Below are 24,529 nucleotides of genomic sequence, written 5' to 3'. Positions count from 1 at the left end.
TACCAGACTAATATCTTAATCCCATTCTATGTGCTGTCGGTCACCTGGTTAAATTAATGACAGACACAAATATGAAATAATTATTCACTGCGGCCAATTCTCTCGACTTAGTAAGTCCTTAAATTTTGTTGTTGAAAACAACTGCGTCTCAAGAAAGTAGTATAACTATAAGAAATAAAAGTTTGCACGTTAGCGAATACAATTAATCATAGCCCTCAATTACATGGACTTCCAAATTGTTTACAGTAGTTCTGTCGAGCGCTGTGATTGGCTGAATTCGCTAGCGAACAATCCAATCAAATCTCCGCATATATTAGCCTAAGATCTGTGATACTAGAAAGGTGGCTATTGTAGTCAAGGTGTTTGACGCATTTCCTTTTATCTCGACATTGTGAACGTGACAGAGAAGTAGAGAAAACGGAACGATCGACTATGACTAATTATTAATTATTCCTGGTCTTTAAACTTTTTTTTTACGATGATCGTCAAAGGTTAAACAAAATTAAGAAATCACCAATAAGCAAGTAAGGATCGTGTTTAAGCTTTACACACATAGCCCTGCTTCTCTCCTTAGCACCCAGCATATATCGGGTGTTCCAAAATAAAACGTCCCAAAGTTCGACGGGTCTTATCTTACAGATATACTTCAAGATGTCGTTGTCTAACCCTTAAAATATGAAAATCATCCAATAAAAATTGTACAAGTACTGCCCCGAACACAATATCATGTCAAAAATGCAATATGGGGACACCCGATATACATTATCTCTTGATTGTCCACAGTGGCGGTGCCACAAGGGGGGGCGACCGCCCCCCCCCCCCTCGCAGCCCCGAAGGCTAGTTATTCGGGCAAGGCATTAAAAAAAAAATTTTTTTGAACGGCCCAATTTTATTTATTTTTTTTTTGGAATTCAAAAATGAAATCATATCTTTGCCCGAATAACCTATCCTGTAACTGTATTTTTTTTAAATTGATAGCCCGAAAGTATTCTCCTATAATAATATCTCATAATTCATATTATTTAAGGATCGAAATCACTGCCCCAATGTCATTCGTATGATTATGATTTAACATATTTCAAAAATTTAAATCGCAGCCCGAAAGTAGAGTTTAGAACTTTTAGGTTTGTCATACTTGTTATCCCAACAGAACTGGCCCTGCCAGTTGCTCCGAAGTGATATACCCATGTGATATCCTCACGGTTAGGGCAAGATTACTTTTTATTGGAGTTGCTCTGATCCATTTTCAGATCGTTACTTTTTTGAATATTTTCACTATAACAAAAGCCAAAGGTTCAAATTTGTCGTGACAGATATTTGTAAACGCAAGTAGTTGATGATGGCACCCACTCATGCTTGTTGAAATGAAATGAAATGAATGGAGTTTTACCTCCTACGACATACATAGATATACAAATATTATGGTGAGGTACGTGACAATGGAATAGGATAATGTAACATGTAATACACATCTAAGATAATTGTCTATATCAGCGGATAGAGCTTCATTTTTAAACTTCTTAAAAGGTGCGTCTCGCGTTTCAATATACCTTTGTACTTGATATGCATTGGGCACAATATTAACAGTGAAAAATCTTAGAATGCAATAAATAGCAAAGAAATTCAAATGTAACATTGCAATATCTTTACTCATACCATATGAATTTCACATACTCCGTAATGCAACAAGCATCATGTTTAATGTAACATAGCACACCAAACATAACATTTATAAATATATTAAAATTCTGTAAAGCAACAATTATGGACGCAATAATGATATAACAACTCACAATAACTCATGTTCTCTCTACAGTATACTTCTGTAATCCGACATGCCCTGGGACCATATAAATATGTCTGATTTTGTTTTCAATTATTAAAATGATTTCAAAATTAATATTCAGCTTAAATAATCGTTTTCACATAAATATTCACTTGTTTTTGAATAACTATGTTTTCAGTGTATATATTTAGTTGTTTTTGAATAATTATCCAGTTGTTTGGAATAAATATCAAGATGTTTTAAATAAATATCCAGTTCCTTTTGAATAAATATCCAGTTGTTTTTGAATAAATATCAAGCCGTTTCTGAATAAATATCAAGCTAAATGAATGTCAAGTTATGCAGTTGTTTTCAAATAAATATCTAGTTCTCGTGTCTGAATAATATATCCAGTTGTTTTTAATAATATATCCAGTTGTTTTTAATAATATATCCAGTTCTTTTCAAATGAATATCCATTTGTTTTTTGTATAAATATCCATTTGCTTTGAATAAATATCCATTTGTTTTTGAATACATATCCGTTGATTGAAATAATTATCCAGTTGTTTTGAATAAATATCCAGTTGTTTTTAAATAAATATCCAGTTATTACTGAATAAATATCCAGTTATTACTGAATAAATATCCAGTTATTTTTGAATAAATATCCAGTTATTTTTTGAATAAATATCCAGTTGTTTTTGAATAAATATCCAGTTGTTTTTTAATAAATATCCAGTTATTACTGAATAAATATCCAGTTGTTTTTAAATAAATATCCAGTTGTTTTTAAATAAATATCCAGTTGTTTCTGAATAAATATCCAGTTGTTTCTGAATAAATATCCAGTTGTTTTTGAATAAATATCCAGTTGTATTTGAATAAATATCCAGTTGTTTTTAAATATATCCAGTTGTTTCTGAATAAATATCCAGCTGTTTTTAAATAAATATCCAGTTTTTTAAAATAAATATCCAGTTGTTTTTAAATAAATATCCAGTTGTTTTTAAATAAATATCCAGTTGTTTCTGAATAAATATCCAGTTGTTTCTGAATAAATATCCAGTTGTTTCTGAATAATTATCCCGTTGTTTTGAATAAATATCCAGTTGTTTTTGATAAAATATCCAGTTGTTTTTAAATAAATATCCAGTTGTTTTTAAATAAATATCCAGTTGTTTCTGAATAAATATCCAGTTGTTTCTGAATAAATATCCAGTTGTTTCTGAATAAATATCCAGTTTTTTTTAAATAAATATCCAGTCATTTTCTATTTGACGACAGAATTAGTGTTTAATGTCCAAAGGAATGTTCCTGTTTTTAAAACCAAATCTAGCTAGTACACTTGATATTTCTAGTATCCCGAGATATATTTTAAATTTATAAACTTTCCATGGATAAAATTGTCACATGAAAACAGAAGCCACCATTTTTGTTTGCAGTCAATACTTCTATAAATATCCAGTTGTTTTCAAGATTTCAGCAGCTAGACTTGTCATACTGACATCAGCATGTGAACTGAAATGGATGAAAATCAAAACAACATCATAAAGAGTAATCACATGTAAATTCTACATGTTGGTTCGTAAAATATCTAAGATAAATCAAAGTTATACCATCAAACAGGCCTTGAGCTGAGGCCCTACCATCCAGCCAGTGCAAGATATATGAGTTTTAAACAGTTCGAAATTCAACCATTTCAACTCTAAAACTGAGGGTTTTTCACCTTCTACAGAAAGTTTGAAAATAAGAAAAACTATATAATATTACCTGGCTGTTTGTACCAGAGATTTGATAGTATTAGCCAATACCTCACCATTTACTTTCATCTTCTCACTATGTTTAGGATCTGTTCCAACCTGTTTATTTTTTTAAAAGATACATACCATTTTAAATATACCATTAGTGATAAAATGTAATATCTATTAAAAACATTTTTTAATACAAATAAACTTATTTTAGTATTTCGATTTTTAATTAAAGTATTTGTCTGTTAACAGTTCAGGACAATAAGAAAAATCTAAATAAGAATAATTAGCTAAATTGTACCTTCAAAGAATTGACTAAAGCAGTTCGAAAAAATATATTAAATAATTCCCTTACCAGTCTTTTAATAACACGAAGTAAAATTTTCTGTTTTTTAACATCAGCTTTCTTCAAAGCATTACTGTAGTACTCCTGTAACACAGAGAACATATCATCAAAAAATATAACAAAAGGGAAAGTATGAGCAAATTTAAAGAGTATATAACAACATATTGATATCTTAGCCATAATGAAGAGTTGGATTAAAAGATAATGGAAAAAAATGTGAAAATTATACTTCAAATTATCTATAATCAAATGTCACAAAAATTTCCCCTTCTTTTATACTCAATTTTTCAACAATTTATGTTGTCATCATCAAATACAATTTTCACCACGTGATGGCAATGTAAATTGTTGAAACGTTGTATACATTAAAACCTAGCAGTAGTATACCATATAAACTGATGATGACAATGTAAATTGTTGAAACGTTGTATACAATAAAACTCAACAGTAGGATTGAGTTCCATTATTTAATGTGCTCTCTACCCTTAAATATCACTTAAAGATTACTCCTGTTGTCTTATCTGACATTGATAAAAAAACATAAATTAGCACAATTAACTCTACATAATGTATTATTATAAATGAAATAATATATTACCATATTTTCAGTTGACATAGCATCTTTATGTTCACCACCATATAGCTGTACTAATAATGATAAGCTCTTGATAGCTATTTCATAGATATCTGTATCTTCATAACATAGCTATAAACAAAAACCGAATTTACCAATACATAAATATCAACTCGAATTTAATAGTTAAATTTGGATGTGAAACACAGGTAGAAATCAGATCAGCCTACACAGGCTTTTATTAATGTTTCTTACATTGGTATAGTGCCAGATAGTCATTTTGATATGTGCTATGCTTTAGAAAATATTAACATGAATATAAAGGTATTGTTGAGTGTCATTTGCGATTAGTGAAATCATCAAACACTTAGTTTTAGTGAAATTGCAGGAACCATAGACTTCTGACTGCATATACATAGAAAATTCATAAAACCTCTTTACACTGCCTATAAGTCAGAATAGATTTAACAGAAATTACTGATACTTACTAGTTGTGTTAATACAGAAGTTAAATCTGTCAGAGGTTTGTTAAACATCAGTAGTTTCTCTGCCCATTCTGCCTCCTTCCCAGCTGATGTCGTTCCACTTTTCTTGGCCTGGTGTAGAAAATTAATTCTATCAATATAATAACAAGTTGCTTTCATTTTTAAAACAGAGCATTATTTCTGTCATTGGATCTTTCTCATGTTAAATTTCATAACAATGCCAAATTCGAATCTAAATGAAATGAATGGAGTTTTACGTCTAACTTTTCTGCACCATGTGGGCTAATGAAGACGTTCAGCGTCATGCAAGGTGCAATGAGGAAAGGTGGCCAGGACAGTGGCATTAACCTGCTCTTTTTCAATTTCCAACTGTCGAGGGATCTTTAATGTGCACAGCCTGTAGCACACAACATTGACAGAGGGAAATCCGAAGGTATTATCTCGACCTATGCCGTGATTGAACTTTGGACCTTCAGGTTAGCGAGCAAGCATCTAACTCACTGAGCCACAGCAGCTCCCAAATTCGAATCTAAAGATTTGCAAATTCAAGATGGTGAAAAAAATAACAAAAACATGCATTGAATCTAGAAAATAGAGTCGTTGGTGTCAGAGGACATTAGAACAAGTCCAATTTTTATGAATTTGTCAAAAAATCATGACGAAACTGGACATAAATCCACAACTGAATTCATATCATCTGTTGAAGACAACAACAAAATTTTGTCAGAAACTTTAACAATATTGATAAAAATCTCATGTATTATGCTGGAAGGCTATATAGAGACAATAATCTAACCTGTAAAGCTTTGCGTACAATATCTGAGACATATTTTAATATATTATACAATGTTTCTAGTAGAATCTGTAAGGTGGTGTTAGATGCCTTGATATCTTGTCCTGTTTCTTCTCCCAGAAAACATAATGTTGATACTTCAAATACTAGAGAGGTTAGATTATCAATTAAACCTGAAATAAAGAATAAGGTATCATCTTATCATACATACAAATTCTTACAGTAAAATTTTGTAAAAAACTATGGTATTCCTCAATGTAAAATTCAACACTTTTGAGAAACAGGGCTCAAGGATCTGTTTTACAAACAATTGTAAGAGTAATGATTTACAACCACACTTCTGATAGTCCTTATATTATGATTGCATGCATTTCACAAAATTTTCGAAGAGTGGCAACCAATCTTACATTTCAGAGTAGTTGCTCTCATAACTAGCAATGGTTTCGAACTCTGACACTTATTTCTCATGAGCTTTTCAATATTTATCTGGGAGGTGAAATAATTTCCCTCCTACCTTGATCATATAAATCTGATAAATTAGTCTGTTTATTAGATATTAAACAGTTTAAGATACTGATTATATTCTGCATGGTGACACTAGTTGCATTGTTCTGGTGATCCTGAAGTATATCATTAAAGAGACTGTAAAGAGGTTTTCTAAAATGTTTGATGACATCAATTATCACGAAGGGCCTTACTTGATAAAGCATATTTGCGATTAGTGACATCATCAAGTGGAATTGTAGGAACCATAGACATCTGATTGAAAATTGGAATTATGCAAATTATGTGTCCCCGATAGATATAAAAAATCTAGAATATATTTTTACAATCCCTTTAACTCATGTTAGTTATAATATCTTAACACAATTCCATCATTTAACAGCATCAGATAATGTGATACATTTTACTTGGATTTATTTTGACAATCCTTGAACACACAGTTATAATAAACTTAGTTGTTATAATATATTAAATGATAACATCTTAATTCCATAATAATAAGCATCAGATTATGTGATACTTGGATTGTTTATAGTGATCGTAAAAAAAATACGGTTATAATAAAATCATTTCAAGTTATAAATATAGATAGATAAAATCAAAATAATTCATTCATTAAGCTAAACAGACAAATTTGCCAACAAATTGTGAAATTATGAAATGCTGATCAAAATTTGCATTGATTAGCCAATAATGAAAGTTTCTAAATTACTAATCAAATTTTTCAATTTAAATGAAACCCTGGTTTGAATAAAAAAGGAAGATATGAAATATTTTTTACCTGAAGAACTTGAAATATGACTGGCATCAGACCTTGTTGTAGAAATAACTTAACAAAGTTGTTACTCTGTTCTAGTAATGATAATAATAACTTTAATGTATAACTTGGCAGGGGGTCTATATCTAACAGTAACGACTCCATTCTATAAATAGAAATATCAAAGGCTTTATAATTGATGGGGTTATGTAGTAAGCTTTGGTTTTTTACATGATATCATTGGCTTGATATTGTTAAAATAGTGGTTGTGGGTTCAAATCTTAGTCAGCATGTGAAAGTCCAATGTACTTTAATCAAGATACCTGCATTACAAATAATAATATGAAAAGGGTTTTTCATTAAAATACAATTCTTAATCCAGATGTCTGGTGAAGTCTTAAACCCTTTACAAACATTTTTAGTCAAAATAAAATTAACTAATGATTGTATATAAAATGCTCAACTTCAGCTATATCATTATATCATGAAGAAACCTATGATTGAGTGCTTTCTACTTACTGTGATAGAAGATTATTTGAGACTATTTGATGGAGTCTATCACTGTCAACTCGTGTTTCCGATGTGTGACCATATTGATCCTGACTTAAATAAACTGATGTGATTTCTGACAGCAGACGGAGGGAGAGGACTTTTGTATCAACTGAATATAAAATCATGAAAATTTAAATAAGTTTGCACCAGGTTTCACTGATTAACAATCACTGCTTATAACTGTTGATTTGTCATCAATTCTTACCCTGAATATATTTCAAAACTAATAAGAACTGGTGTATTTTGATCTAAAAAGCACAAATGGACTTGATTTATTGTCTTATCGAAGTGACCCTCTTTCCATGTCAGCCCCTCGACCTGTAGCACCTAAAGGGGAATTCAGGATAAAAGATAGCTTGCCAGGCAAAGTAATATACACCCACTGGCAGCTTTGATTTGAAATAAATATATCTTGCAGTACAGTAACAATCACCAGTATGAAATATTCAACCTTCAGTCATACAATTCTTTTGAACTCTTTAGGGTGATACTGAATAATATTGAGTATGAGTTATTGCCCTTGTTCTTGAAAACATGTTCAATATTTAGCTCATGCTAAATAATACTGAATAATAAAACCAAGTTTTGCCAAAATCAGTTTCATTTCATTTCATTCATTTCATGAGGGTGTATAAAAATCAACAGGTAGGCTACTATGTTAGGTCAGGACCTTGAAATTTCAGCTCAGTGGCCTGTCTAGTGGAGCTTTAATCATAAAATTACTGATTACACAATCACTTACCATTTTGAGATTTGATTAATGTAGCTAAGGAGGGTAAAATAGTTTCTATGACAACCTGATGATACTGTATTAGTAATGAAGGATGTTGGGAAATCCCCTCCAATATGGACATGACTGTATTAATAAATTCTGTTGTTCCAATTGCGGCTGAAATCACACAATACAAATATATATACCAAATGCAAACAATTTAGCTATGTGGACTCTCTGAAAAGGATAGCAAAGTGGTATCAGACAATCTAAATATGTGAGCATCAAATTAAAATTCTGACACAGGGGAAGTAGTATCATATTTTGAAATAAACATGTACAATTAAAGACAAGTAAATTTGTCTCACTAAAAGAAGAGACAGTAGTTTTATTTCATTATTTTTTAAAATTATTATGCTGTTACAACATATAGAAGCTAACTAGAATAATAGACATGCAAAGCCACATTTGATATACTTGATTATTAATTGAAAACAAAGAGGTAGAAAGACAAAGCACACAAAGATTATTCATTAATGGGCATCACTTGATTTGCGTTAGAAAAATAAGAAAATTACAGATTGACATAACACCTTTTATTCTTAGACCCTGTTTCTCAAAAACATAACTAAAATATCAATAATTTTTATAAATACAGTCATCCTCTGGAGGAATGATATCAAATCATATTTCCAATTCAATTTTTAGTGATACACCAATCACAGATGAAAGAAACACTAAAATTATCTCCAGTTAAGTTTGAAAGAGACAGGATAATATCATATATATTAATATATCTACAAAGGATAAATGACCCAGCCCTACAATCTATAATGGGAGGGAGTTATATATCATATATACCATACTATTAGCCTACTACATCTACTTAGGATATATATTTCATACTTTACCTCGCATTTTTTCTGTGGAAATTTAAAACAAAAAAATAAAAATGTGCAAAGCTGCGAAAGTTGTGTATGAAAAGATTGATTTTTTTTATCTTAACACACATTTTGTAGAAAAATTAAATTTTTAATTTAGAAAGTGAACAATGAAAGTTGTAAAAGCATTGATGAAAAAATAAAATTATCCAAAGAAAACAAAATACCCTGCGCTGGACAAAAGGTCTCCAGACAAATTGTAACATTCAGGGTAAGCCTTGACTCACATAATTGAGATCAAATATATCAAATCACATAGTATCTTCACAATGTCAAGCTATTAAGAACTTCGTCTTATACTTGACACCTTTGTTGTGTCACAGAAGTTTGTAAATGCAGCCATTTGGTTGGATTGTACGTAAAGGAATACAGTCAATCAGAGGCCTCAACAGAAATTCTGTAAACAATAGGCCAAAATTCTTAGTCTTTATGTCAAGGGCTCTGATTAGTTGTATTCAATTGCGAAACATCCAATCAAATCGCTGCATTCCATAATACTATTGCAATCAAGGTATAAGGCAAAAGTTGTAATAGCTGGACATTGTGAAGATGATCACATGGACAACAATAAAACTATCAAGAATTAATTGAGAGAGTATCATGGCCTACTGACCTGAACTAGCATCAATATTAGTTTCTTTATTTTCTATTTGATTAACATGGCCGAGTAATAAACCTAGATCTTTGATAAATTCTTTATTCACTACTCGACTTCTAAATACCTGAATAATATTAATAAATACATGTAGTTAATATCATTTAGCAACATTTAGGGGTAGAGATCACATTAAATAACGAACACAACTCCATAGTTTTATTGTACACAATGTTTTACCTGCTGATAACAATGTAGATTGTTGAAATGTAGTGTGTAATAAAATTAAGGAGTAGTAAACTATAAATTTGTGTTAATATCTGCCCATGACCACAACTTTTCCAGACCTTCATCCACTATGATGTCTTCCAGGTCTCCCTGTAGCTTTATAAGAGTAGGATAATATCGCTATCTAGGCAAGACTTCCCTCATTGATACAGCATGGTGTTACCGATCTTCTTTAGCCCAATGGCAATAAGGAGAAGAAGAGTAGAACTCCATTCATTTACCCGTAACGATTGAATTTCACGAGATTTGTGTATTGGAAGTAACAGCAACATCTGATTGGCTGAGAGATGTTACCTAATAAAGGTGCAGGTACACGAGAAGCCTTAGTTGGAGATTTTTGTCCCCGACTCGAATCTTGAGTAAAATCGATTATCGTGTCGCCGACAGGATTTGATAAGTTTGATAATTGTCTCCAATAGTTTTATCGTCTGCAAGAGAGACCGTAATCTTCCAATCAGATTCCTTTTCCTTTCAATTGCATGCTCCACACGTGATTATCGAGAGATGTTACCTAGTAACCTACCTGACTAGTAACTAGATGTAACCCTATTGGTAGTAACGGTAATGTAGATTTTAATTGTCTCGTCTGATTGGCTGAGAGATGTTACCTAGTAACCTACCTGACTAGTAACTAGAAGTAACCCTATTGGAAGTAAAGGTAATGTAGATTTTAATTGTCTCGTCTGATTGGCTATGAGATGTTACCTAGTAACCTACCTGACTAGTAACTAGATGTAACCCTATTGGAAGTAACGGTAGTGTAGATTTTAATTGTCTCGTCTGATTGGCTGAGGGATGTTTACGTCCGGATACAGATTCTAACACAGTTAATACCTCCTCTACAAAATAAAAAATATTGAAAAACACCAAATACACATAATGTGGACACTCCAGAGTTTAAATCAGGGTGGAAAAGTAAATTCGTAATGCAACCTCGGAAGATTTTGTACACAATGTTTCAACTCTATAATCTGTACCCTCTTGTGTTCAACACATGAAAAAAATAAAATTGATGAAGATGACGTCATGTGATTTTCAAAATGGCCAATCACACGTTTGATTGTAGCCATTTTATATTGTCTTTTTATTTAGCTGGTTTTTTTTTTTACATTTTCCTTATATCAGTCACTGGGTGAAACTAGGACCATAAATTTGAATTTTGAGTTGACAAAGTGTTAAACATGAATTTAACTTAGTTAAAAATCTTATGCTGGTCTTCATCTAGGATTAAAATAGGATATACTTACTCATAATGCCAGGTAAGGCATCAGTAATATAGTTTATAAATTTATCTAGAGCTTGATTTAAATACTGTACGGAATCAGGACTATCTGACCTAGGATCACGTGGCGTCTGTCGTCTGCTATCTCGCTCTATATACATCACTAATCTGAAATATAATGTCAGGAATATTCAAAGACAATCACAGAACTTAAAGATGGGTTTCCTTATTTTTTAGTGACAAAATAAGCAAACTATTTGATTAATTGGTGTTTCTAATGAATTATCATGTATTCTTAATCATATCATTATGTTCTTATTGCATATAATTAAGAGTTTTAATCAATCATAAATGTCCATGTATGTACAGTCTGAATAAACAAAAAAACACTTTTGACCTTTCTTGATCCTAAATGAAAGTAAGGAGAAAGTTGACTGTTATTGTATATTGCAGCTTTCGAGTCACACAATTTTTGTGTGTAATTTTAAAGGAACTTCCGAAAAGACTGAAGTTTTAATTTAATTTTGATTCATTACTTTTAGTTTTATAGGGCTCTGAAAATGGGTAATTTGCATAAGATAACCAGAAAGTTTTGTTTTTTGGTGTGGTCATTGAACTTTTGACAAGTGTTAGAACATTCTGATTGAGGAAAGACAAGAAACCTACCTGGCATTACAAGCAGAGAGAAGTAAGTCTGAGCTAGATTTAGTTAATTCATGTAAAACCATGAATGCCTTGGCTCGGATTAACGTGGACGGACTTTCAAATAGTCTCATTATCTTCTGTAGGAAATCCTGGAAACATTCAATATAGAAATAATATATTGATATAAGATATTAAAAAAAATATTTTAGTTTGGCAATTTGAGTAAGAAATCAGCTGTAAATTAAATGTGAAATGTGACCTTTTCAACAACCCAACTTCTACCTAAATTTCACTACGAAATGAGGTAAAGTCCCCATTATGAGTTACCTGCCATCACTACCTCAAATGAATTGTTCCTCTGCTTAAAATGAGACATTTCAGTTGCAGCATCATATTGCTCTCTCACCCTGTAAGCTAGTCGTCAAATTTGTCTACAATGAAACTATCTACATGCTAATTTTCCACCATGTTTTTCTCATCTGAACTCTTTTCCAATTTATTCCTCTGCTTAAAATAAGACATTTTCCATTTTGTACAGGCTCCAAATTGATGCCAGCTCAAAGCCCATCTGAGATGAGACCAGACGATTCTAGATGAACCATACCTTATCCTGTAGAAGTCTGTTAATATGAAGCCCTGTACCAATCAGGGCACCAAACATAGTAATAACCGCCTGTTGAACACGAGATATACCCAATGTTAGAGATGATAATATGGTAGTTAAACCAGCTGTATCAATAACATTCTGAAATAACCCTGGACTCTGCCAAATTATTCGACATAATGCCTAGAAAAAAACATATAAATTCTATATTAGAAATATTAGTTGGGGTAAACTTCAGTAAAAGTAGATCAGTTGTCTGAAGATGGCATAGCATGTAACTCTGAGTAAAAACATGATTCAAGTTCTGTTTTAATATTTATTATAAATCATATCAAAATTCACATCTTTCATGTATCAAAGGCCTTTGAAAAGTCACTGTCTGTTGTTAGAGCAGTAACACATCAGACCAGTATATCAAGGGTTATAACTCTGTCAAAGAGAAGCACAGATCTGGTTTTCTAAAAGTGAGACCATACCCTGCCCTGGGGAATCATAAACTGTTAAATACCTACCGTCATGGCCGTACATCTAATAGAGTCGACTGTAGAATGTTTAAATAAATACCATAAAACTTGTCCCATCTCACTATTTAAAAACTTCTATAATATATTATAACATTGTGTAAGTAAGAAACAACGAATTTAGTATTGAATGAGAGACAATACATTATAACCATATAGTAGATAAATGGTTATCTATGATTGGTAAAATGTATTTCAGTTATCCAATGAAAATCCTTATTTGAATAATTTGAATATTCAAAATCAAATGGATATGTAACAAATGTGTGCAAGTATAAATTATAAATAGTGATTATTACTGATACAGTATCTACAGTAGAGAGAGCTCTATTTTCATATTTTGAACACTATTGAGGTATGATAAAGTGGTAAAGAGCTTCCACTTGTAAGGGGGGTGGGGGTAGGGGAACTAGGGGGGAACAGTTTTGCCATTAACTCTACAATTAAATTAAAGAGTTAATAGAAATACTTACCTGTGCTTGTGGACCTTTAATTGAAGTGATATTTTCTACTGTTTTAGCAGCTACATGATTTACTACAGCCTCTTCCTGCAAGTTATATTAGAATAATTATATAGTATAACATAGCATAACATAGCATAACATAACATAACATAGCCTAAAATAACATATCATAACATATCATAATAGCATAACATAATATAACATTTCATTTTAATATATTATAACATAACATAATATTATATTATAACATAACATAACATAAATAGCATAATTTGAAATAACATAGAATAGCATAGCATAACTTTATACTACATAACTAGTTGTGATATCAGTATAAAAAATTGTTTGAAAATCAAGAGGTTTATAATCAATACATATATGTGCAGTTTTGTAGATACAAGAAATGATCCACAACATACAGATCAAAGAACAGAATATGGAAAAAGTATGTAGGGGTATAAAAGTTTACATAGCAACTCACCCCTTCTCTACAGCATCTAGATATAACACTGTAAGTCATGGAGGGTATAGACCAGTTTTCACAGCTTTCATCTTTACTCTTCTCCTAAAATATAACCAGCTTTATTGAAAGATTTCTATCTACATCATTGTGGATTTAAAATATGAGAAATATATATTATTATGCCTAAATCAAATATGAGTGGTAATATATAGGGAGGGGAATGGGGTCGGGGGACGTTGGACATGTCCCCACCTAGTTTCTGACTGAGGTGACATAAGAAGGCCATCCCTGTCTGTACTCCTTCCAATCAAACAGTAATATGTACCTGTACTGCTACTCTATACACCATCTCACCTACAGCCGTTAACAAACCAAACTTTAATTTACTATTCTTAACATTCTCACGAATAATCTCTGTCAGTATAGTGACTGGCTGAAAACAATTCAATTACATAATAATTAGAATCAGATTAATAGATAGAAAATCACTCATATTCTTCAGTATAAGTTAATATTATCTTAAATCTTCAGACGAGTATCACATCTTATTTTTTTCATCTGTAAGATGATCTACATTCACAATAGCCAGAGATTTCTGTTTTTTTATCCCTTGTGAAGAGACCTCAATGTTTGGATGAAATTGGCATAAATGATCTGATTGTATTACCTCTACCTATAATGCACCCCAAAATCGAAATGAAATGAATGGAGTTTTATGCTTTACTGTTCGCACCCCTGAATGGAGAGCAACCGCCTAATCCTTAGCTACATCAACCACAAAGTAACGATGTCCATGCATCATAAAGCAAAGACACACTATTTACTTCAAAAGTCTTAAGGCTTTAACCTATAAAGTCTGTGTAGGTCTCTGTCAATTTCCATGTATCTAATGAAAGATGCAAAAATATCAACTTCAAAGCTCTTAAAGCACTAAACCAACGAAGAAGTATGAATTATGTGTCAGCCACTTGTCTATAGATAAATAAGGTGCATACCTCTGATATATTGACAGTATCCTCCAGTTCTCCACAATTCAAAGCTATCAGAGCCATTACTCTGGCCATCTTTAAACGTCTGGAATAGAAACACAATAAAATATTCGTATTGGCCATAACAGAAAATTTCAGTTGGCTTAGCTTGAACATATTTTTTCTATTGATTACTAATTCAACCCAGATGAAGAACTGAAATCTAGTCTATATTAGTGCTGGTTATCATCAATCATGCCTAGATACAACATGTATCGAGATACAAGGGTCACGATACGATACATATCGTGATATCGGGTAATAGGATAAAAATTAACATTTTATCTTCAAAGTTTCCATATACATTAATTAACTTTATCAATCAATAACTTTATAACTGTAATATTCGGTAATATAGGTGATAGAAGTGGTTATCGTCAACTGTCTTATAAAAAGTTTCTAACAATTTCAGTGAAAAAAATTGTTATATCATAAAAAAAACTTATAAAAATCCCCTCTTTATAGAATAAAACGTATCACCAAGCATTGATACACGCAAATTGTGGCATGTCGTAATACAATCGAAATCAAAATGTACTCACACATCAACATGTTGTATATCTTTAAGTTGTTTAGCTAATATATATATAGCCTGATTACGTATTAAATGGTAGCTGATTTTACTGTCTGTAGTTATAGTTGTAGTATAGTGAAGTAGCTGGATACGTTTCTGAGAGGGAGGACCTTTTTCAACATGGCTAATACTGTCTACAACTGTCTTGATATGCTTCTGGAATTCTTTTTCTGGCAATCCTAATATTTTCTCCACTGGAAACATAATTATAAACCTCATAACTGGACCGTATCTTACAACATATATCATCAAAATTTATTGTAATTTTTCAAAATGAAGATAAAATATGGGCCGCCATTTGACAAAAGTCTCATCATCAAAACGCATCATAATCACACTTCGGAACATGCGGTTTTTTAAAACTTAAATTTTGATCATGATGATGAAAATGGGGTGAAATAGGAAGTCTAAATATAATATAAGTAACATACCATTATATGGAGGTACAGGCAAAGTTTTAGAATCATATTTAACAGCTAGAGGCTTCTGGATCTACAAGAAAAAGATATCAAGTCACTAAACCATATCCAGAAAACGGACATAAACAACTACAGAAAATAATAATACCGGTATCAAAAATATATAAGTGCCTTTTTGATGAAAAACATAAAATTTCACCTAAAAAAACTTTTTTCATTGATATTTTTTAAGTATGGTAATTCCATTTTATTTCCTAAAGTTCTTAATAAATTGATATTTCTGGACTGCAGTCCTTCGCAACAAAAAAGCAGACATGTGATGGTCATTTACTTTACTCTAGCGTAATATCTTTCCTACCTTCGGATTATCTACGATGTTAGTTATAATAAAATCACTGGGATGATAAATATTCTCTAACAGATCATTGGTTGTTTGTTCTGTGACATCATCAGCTCTGTCTGTTTTGATTGTTTCTCTGGTTGTTAATGGTGATTGTAAGGTACGGAAAGGGGAGGCTATTCTCTCATCATGTGCTGCTGTATGGGGACGAGCACTGAAATAACAAAATCATTTGATTATAAAATCATTTGCTTTCAATTTTTCAATCTCAAGCCTAATTTCTCTCAATTTGCTTAAAAAACAGATGTAAAATCAGACGAAATTCTTCCTTCAATCTTGAATTATGAAATGAAATGAATGGAGTTTTACGTCCTACTTTTCTGCACATAATTGGGCTTCTATAAAAGACACGCAATTCAAGCAGTGTGAGGAAAATTTTGTTAGGCAGGTGGTATTAGCCTACTGTCTTGAGATTTCAAATTGTCAGGGGAGTTTTAATATACACAGCCTGTAGCACATCAAGCCTTGGTTCTATTGTCCCATCAGAATGATTAGACGCTCTTGAATCATGACCTGACAGAAACTAAAATAACTAATGATAGTAATATACCTGAGTGTAAAGAGACTTTCACCACCGTCAATACCTGGTGCTGTTTTAGGTCGTAATACTTCTCCTAGTGTAGAACCTATACAACACAATATTATCCATAGAACTTTTATATTAATATATATTTTTCCAAATCATGATATTTAATCAATTCTAAAACTGTAAAACTGACCTAATTCCAATCAAATTTGATCATGGCATGGCATAAATGAAATTAATGGAGTTTTATACATTCTACTATTCTGCGGCTAATGAAAACATTGCTATGAGGGAAATTTTGCAATGACAAAACCTCCTCCAATAGGTATGTTTGAAGATATCATCTCTTTAATCTCGACCTATACTTGATTGAACCCAGAACCTTCATGTTAGCTAGCATGCTCTTAACTCCCATGGCATGAGGCAAATTCTCAAAAAACAGAGTGGGAAGTCTCATCCAGGCAGATATACTTACCTGGTCTGCCATCAGGAGTATCCAATCTAGATGTAGGTCGGTCTGTCATTATATCCACACCTTTTATTTTGCCTAGTACTGATCCGGCACCATGTTCAAATATACTGGACCGTCCTGTAAATATCTCACTTCTGTTTACATCTTGAGATACAGTTAAATCTTTTGCCAAATCTGCCAGTTTGTTCTGCCAGAAACTATGGTTCACTAGTCCTGCCCAACCAAGCCTACAAAAAATAACAAAAAACTAGAACTGAAAAGACTACCTTTAAATCTTTTTGAGTGACCACAGAATTTCAGAAGGGCTAGGGGAGGGTTTCATAGGCAATTCATTCCCTATGAGAAATTTGAAATTGGTTTGACCATGTTCCTTGTTACCCTTAAACCTATATCGTCAAAACTTTTATTCTGGCTTTACCAGTACACACTTTTATCTGTATCCTTTTTTAACAACAGTTAGACTAGAAAGAACAAACAAAATAAACAGAGTTATGGTTACCTTCTAGTAGGGTCTTTCTGTAATAAACCTTGCAGAAGATTTAAATAATCTGGAGAGGGTTTGGCTGAAAATCTTGAGCCTGAAAAAAAAAACTTGTTAAAAGATTTTCATTAAATAAAAGTGACATTAAAGAAACATGCATTTTTATCAGGGATAACAGACCCTTTGCTTGACAGGAATAATGAGGAAAGATGACTTATTCAAGATCACCAGATTTTCACAAATCAAACAAAATTGGAACCAACAAACTGGAAAGCAACCGCAATTGATTTATTTTTTAAACAGTGATCTGATTGGTCAGATTTAAATAGCACCATTCTCATTCTGAGCACACAGCATTTCAGTCAAAAAGGTCAGACCAAATGCCTAAAATAAAATAATACTTTTACCTCTAACTTTTGGCAGAGGAAAGTCTTGATTTATTATCTTTTCTTTCAGTTGATTTTCAGATTCTGCTAAAAATGGTGGATGTCCTAAAAAAAAAAATAAAAACTATCCCTTAATTTCATAAATTTTCAACAGAATTTTATAGCTCAAGCTTAAACGGCTTTATTGTAAAGTTCAGGTATCTTTAATGGACAACACATAAAATATTCATTTTATTTCCTGTATAAATTATTATATTTTGACCTCACCTGTGAAGAGTTCGTAGAAAATACAACCCAAAGACCAGAGATCACTCAACACACTGGGTTCTCTCCCTTGAAGTACTTCTGGAGCAGAGTAGGTAATATTTCCTGAAATTTATAAAGCATGTCTCATTATTCCAAACATTCCAAAATTCATGCACCATTTCATATTTTAGTGAACCCCAGTTGAATAGATTGTATCATTTTCCAAGTTGAAAGTTGAACTTGTATCTAGTTGAATGACTCAAGATTCCAAAATATACACCAGTAGTTCTTCATTCATGGAGTAAGATAAAAAAAAAACTCGACTTTATGTAATAATGAGGAGCAAAAGAGTGCAATATAAAACTTCAACAAAATAATAAAGTAGTAGGATATCTTTTATTTCAGGCCAAAAACGGTCAAAAGAGTAGGATATGAAATTCCATTTCATTAGTCTGATGAGGGCTTTGATTATAGAACTCTACTCATTAATCAAATTGAACTGAATAATTAGATATAAAATTTCATGTCAATAAGCCTAGAATGATAGTAGAATGTTGAAATCAACTTAATTCCTGCTCACCAGAAGTATTAATATTCTTATAGACATCTTCCATATTTTCAGGATTCCACTGTTCTCCAGCATCAGCAAAACCATGAAATAATTCATCTAAATTCTCTCCGTCTCCCTTCGAGAGACCAAAATCTCCATATTTCAGAGCTCCACTTGTATCTAATAATATCTATACAAATAGAACATACAAATTAAAATATTATTTCTCTAACATAAAGGTAATGTTATAGGTTTGAATCAACTTTTAAAAATAAACTTTAAGAAAAAGTGCACTTTTTTTAGGCTAAATTATTCAATTCTAGCCCCTTTGGTCCTTCCTACAGACAAGCAGGGGTGCAGATCGCTTTTTCACTGCTTTTTCACTGCTTTTTCAATGCTTTTTCACATGATATGATCTACGAAAATATGCGAACGATAAAATTCGCTACGTGTGTCCCTTGGCCCCCTTTGTAACGATGCTTCTGTGTGTGTGTCCAAAAAGGAACGAATGGTCTTCCTGTCACTCGACCAAAAATTTTTGAATAGTGCACCACAGGCGCAAATTTCGTCACTTTTTGATGTTCTCGTATGCCAAATTGTGCCTATTTTACGTCCATTACAGATATACTGTGTCCCCCCCCCCCCCCCTTTTTTCTGACGCCCCCCCCCCCCTGTCCCCCTCGTGATCTGCATATGTCTGTTGGTTAGGTATTATGCGGTTATGTATCTATATGATTACATTAACCAATTAAAGGCATTTTTATACTCAAGACGACTCATATAAATCTTTAAGAATTTAGACACTTACCTTTGATGGTTGTAAATCATTAAATATGATCCCTAGTGAATGTATATAATGTAAGCCTGTCACCAGATCTACACCAAATGATCTGACTGAACTTTCTGGTAGATAGCCATCTTGTTTGATCAGACTAGACAAGGAACCACCTGTACACAGTTCAACTACCAGCCACAGATGGTTACTGGTTTCATACCACTCATAAAACTGAACGATGTTAGTATGGCTTACATCATGGGTCATTCGCACCTGAAATAAAATGAAATAGAGTTTAACATCTTACTTTTCAGTGCCTGTTAATGCTCATTAGGACAGGCAATGATGCAATGTTCAATAAGGGTAATTTTGCACCTGAAATATTATGGATTTTTACATCCTACCATTCTGGACCTATTTCAGCAAATTTAAACAACCAATGCCATACAGTGTTCAATGAGGAAAATTTTGCCAAGACTGTTTTTTTCCAATTGTAAAATGTCAAGGGATCTTTGAGGTGAGCCTGAAGCACACAGGAAACAAAAGCAAACTTACGGTATTAGTGACTTCTGGACGTTTACATTTATCAATACAATGTATAGCTACAAAATTTATGGTTCCCTTTCGTCGTCCCTTGTAGATTGTCACATGGTCTTTTTTACCCAGATTTTCATACAAAACAAAATTCTCCATTTTTAATTGTTAGATCACACCATTCTTTCTTACTAAAATATAAACAGAAGTCTTATGATAAGGTATGATGACATCACTATCACAAATTATATAAAGGCCCTTTGAAATGGTCATACAACATTTAGTTTTAGTGGAATTGCAGGAACCACAGACGCAGGAGTCAACTGAAAATTGGAAAATTGCAAATCGATGCTGTCAGTGTTTTCAACACCAGTACTCTATACATAAGAAGTTTTAAAAACTTCCTTACAAGCCCTTACAAGATAAATATTGTTGTTTAAGTAGCTTGCCAGTTGAAGGAAACAGGGATGAGAGCCAACACATGGCACTCGATGCTTTTAAGATCTCTTTCATTTTTTACAGTACCGGTACTCTCTCTGTCAACAAACACTTGAGCCAGCTCAGATTTGGAATTTTTTCTCTCTAATTTCAAAGATCTTATCAACAGTTAAACACATAAAGACAGTGGTCTATAGAAATTTTGCTGCAAGAGTCATCAACAGAGGCCTACAGTAGTTGAAGCTTAATATTCATCCATCGAAAACATTCCCCACCCCCATCTTTTTTTTTTGAATCTCAATCGACACATAAATTTTATGTGGGCCTAATGCATATTCTTTTAGTTTTGAAAAATTCTTGTTACTATGGCTGCAATATGAATACGATATAAACAATATTACAAATTCTGCTGTTTTTACCTTTACGAAATTCAAGAATATTCGGAATATGCAAGTTGATTCATCGCAACCAGTTATTTACATTATTGGAGGTGATTTTAGTGGTGAATATTGATATCAATAATTTTGATTAGTCAGTATTTTAAGACATCCAGCTCTCGACCAATCAAATTGTATCTCTTAGATGCTTTGATATCAGTAAAGAGTTGATAAAGGGAGGTGATTTAGAAGAAATAGAAAGTATTACTACAGACTACTAATAAAACATCATATGAAGTACGCCTATCTTGTAATTAAAACTTTTCCGTTCCACTTATAATCGATTAGAACCAGGCATACACATTCGCTGCAAATCGACCCGATATGAAATCTGAATTATTTCTAACTTAAAATTTTTTATGACAAATACACAAGAATTCTTTCAATTTCGCAAACTCTCTTAGTCTTTGTACTGTGGCCCATTTAAAATATAATTTTTTATGGAAGCTTAAAAGTACCAAAGTTAAACAGCAAATTAAAAGGCATAGCCGTCATAGGAACTTTTTGAAATTCATACCATACTATCTCACACTTGTCATTATTCGAAATATCAAATCACCAAGTTGTTGTCTTCCTTACGTTTTGTACAGAGGCCCATTAAAGACATGTACTAATCGACATACACAAACCGATTTATATATAAATATAGCACCAGGTATATGGGAACTCATAGTGTTCCGACTTAACTTAACTCTGTGGCAAAAGGGCGAAAAGATGATGTTGATGGTTGTTCTAATGTCCTATCAGGCGTGGTAATTATAGGAGACATATTATTTGTACTATTGCTATTAGTTTGCCTTTGATCCAATGGAATAGACATATTCATATATGAGCTTTGGATTCAATACAATATGATCTTAAATAAGTTATAAAACTAACCACACTACCATTCTAATGACCAAAAGCCACTCTATCCGATAATCAATAAATATATAAACACTGTTGTCCATTGAAGACATTTTAGGCCTAACGTCAATCATCTTATCCCCTTTCACAACCAATTGAGCAGATCGCATCGATCAATAAGTGAAAAGTGGCCTGTCCTGATTTCATATAGCCTAGATCTAGGCCTAATTAATTTAATTAATAACATTGTAACGCACCGAAACGGGCGCCAGAGAGTTGTATTATGGATTCACTCCAATTTCATTTGCAATATCTTCCCATGTTAAAACACGAAATTCAACCTTCTATAACTTTTTCAAAAAATCCCGTTGAAAGTCTTCCAATATGTCGAATCCTTAATGTTTCCTAAAAATGCAATATATGATGACCGTGAAAATTTAGAGCTACTAAAATTTAAAGTGGACTACTACCGGTTAAATGTATACTCATCCGCTACAGTTTGGCAGTTCACAAAACAACTATTTTTAGAATTAGCCTTCCGCCTTTAGGTTTCTCATCATCTCACCAAATGTTAAAGATAATACAATTTTAGAAATCAAATTCAAAATGTAGACCAAAAATTACTCTAAAATAGTCATGCAAAAACTCCAAAAGAGAGAGAGAAAGATGATTTCTAAAAATAGCCTGGACTACATTCCTATACAATAAAGTTAGGTATCGGACGTTTACCCTTCGTATGGCCTATAAGAGCAGATTATCGGCAACTTTTCCTGAGCTAACTTTTTTCCTATGGGAGATTTTTGAGCTCGGTTTTTTGCTAAATGTCGAGCTTACCCATGTGGATATGTGTGGAAAATTTCAGCTTTGTAGCTTTGTAACTTTTAAAAATAAAAATTTATTTGCATTTGAGCGCTTCTCGTGCAGTCGTCCCTTGTAACAAAAAAATATCCATTTTTTCCCCTAATTGATTTTAATGAGCTTTTAAGTGATATTCCGTGCCCTTGGGCCCTAATTAGTCGGAAAAGTCCAAAACATGGGCCAAATCGGTGTATTTCGCAAAGTTAGGTATCGGACGTTTACCCTTCGTATGGCCTATAAGAGCAGATTATCGGCAACTTTTCCTGAGCTAACTTTTTTCCTATGGGAGATTTTTGAGCTCGGTTTTTTGCTAAATGTCGAGCTTACCCATGTGGATATGTGTGGAAAATTTCAGCTTTGTAGCTTTGTAACTTTTAAAAATAAAAATTTATTTGCATTTGAGCGCTTCTCGTGCAGTCGTCCCTTGTAACAAAAAAATATCCATTTTTTCCCCTAATTGATTTTAATGAGCTTTTAAGTGATATTCCGTGCCCTTGGGCCCTAATTAGTCGGAAAAGTCCAAAACATGGGCCAAATCGGTGTATTTCGCAAAGTTAGGTATCGGACGTTTACCCTTCGTATGGCCTATAAGAGCAGATTATCGGCAACTTTTCCTGAGCTAACTTTTTTCCTATGGGAGATTTTTGAGCTCGGTTTTTTGCTAAATGTCGAGCTTACCCATGTGGATATGTGTGGAAAATTTCAGCTTTGTAGCTTTGTAACTTTTAAAAATAAAAATTTATTTGCATTTGAGCGCTTCTCGTGCAGTCGTCCCTTGTAACAAAAAAATATCCATTTTTTCCCCTAATTGATTTTAATGAGCTTTTAAGTGATATTCCGTGCCCTTGGGCCCTAATTAGTCGGAAAAGTCCAAAACATGGGCCAAATCGGTGTATTTCGCAAAGTTAGGTATCGGACGTTTACCCTTCGTATGGCCTATAAGAGCAGATTATCGGCAACTTTTCCTGAGCTAACTTTTTTCCTATGGGAGATTTTTGAGCTCGGTTTTTTGCTAAATGTCGAGCTTACCCATGTGGATATGTGTGGAAAATTTCAGCTTTGTAGCTTTGTAACTTTTAAAAATAAAAATTTATTTGCATTTGAGCGCTTCTCGTGCAGTCGTCCCTTGTAACAAAAAAATATCCATTTTTTCCCCTAATTGATTTTAATGAGCTTTTAAGTGATATTCCGTGCCCTTGGGCCCTAATTAGTCGGAAAAGTCCAAAACATGGGCCAAATCGGTGTATTTCGCAAAGTTAGGTGTCGGACGTTTACCCTTCGTATGGCCTATAAGAGCAGATTATCGGCAACTTTTCCTGAGCTAACTTTTTTCCTATGGGAGATTTTTGAGCTCGGTTTTTTGCTAAATGTCGAGCTTACCCATGTGGATATGTGTGGAAAATTTCAGCTTTGTAGCTTTGTAACTTTTAAAAATAAAAATTTATTTGCATTTGAGCGCTTCTCGTGCAGTCGTCCCTTGTAACAAAAAAATATCCATTTTTTCCCCTAATTGATTTTAATGAGCTTTTAAGTGATATTCCGTGCCCTTGGGCCCTAATAGTCGGAAAAGTCGGATC

At 32.6% G+C, this 24,529-nt stretch overlaps 1 protein-coding gene across 1 annotated transcript; it reads right to left on the bottom strand.

Annotated features, from left to right (window-relative positions):
- Positions 1-1,397: 1,397 nt before the first annotated feature.
- Positions 1,398-20,532, bottom strand: LOTGIDRAFT_220770 (hypothetical protein; the record flags this gene model as incomplete). The annotated part of the gene is made up of 33 exons (XM_009064761.1): positions 1,398-2,041; positions 2,574-2,601; positions 3,016-3,286; positions 3,539-3,627; positions 3,872-3,946; positions 4,461-4,568; positions 4,925-5,032; positions 5,718-5,887; positions 6,229-6,334; positions 7,000-7,141; positions 7,495-7,636; positions 8,270-8,416; positions 9,794-9,902; positions 10,781-10,902; positions 11,311-11,453; positions 11,952-12,079; positions 12,535-12,717; positions 13,047-13,133; positions 13,529-13,603; positions 14,001-14,084; positions 14,308-14,415; positions 14,978-15,056; positions 15,553-15,778; positions 16,016-16,076; positions 16,362-16,557; positions 16,954-17,011; positions 17,405-17,628; positions 17,901-17,979; positions 18,290-18,373; positions 18,536-18,637; positions 19,095-19,254; positions 19,873-20,112; positions 20,395-20,532. 31 exons carry the CDS (start codon positions 20,530-20,532, stop codon positions 3,220-3,222), a joined length of 3,840 nt encoding a protein of 1,279 aa, XP_009063009.1. The 3' UTR covers positions 1,398-2,041; positions 2,574-2,601; positions 3,016-3,219.
- Between the last annotated feature and the right edge of the window lie 3,997 nt (positions 20,533-24,529).

Source organism: Lottia gigantea (assembly GCF_000327385.1).
Source record: "Lottia gigantea unplaced genomic scaffold LOTGIsca_65, whole genome shotgun sequence".
Lineage (NCBI taxonomy): Eukaryota > Metazoa > Mollusca > Gastropoda > Lottiidae > Lottia > Lottia gigantea.
The sequence above is the reverse complement of the archived record's forward strand: the minus strand, read 5'-3'. Positions and strand labels throughout refer to the sequence as shown.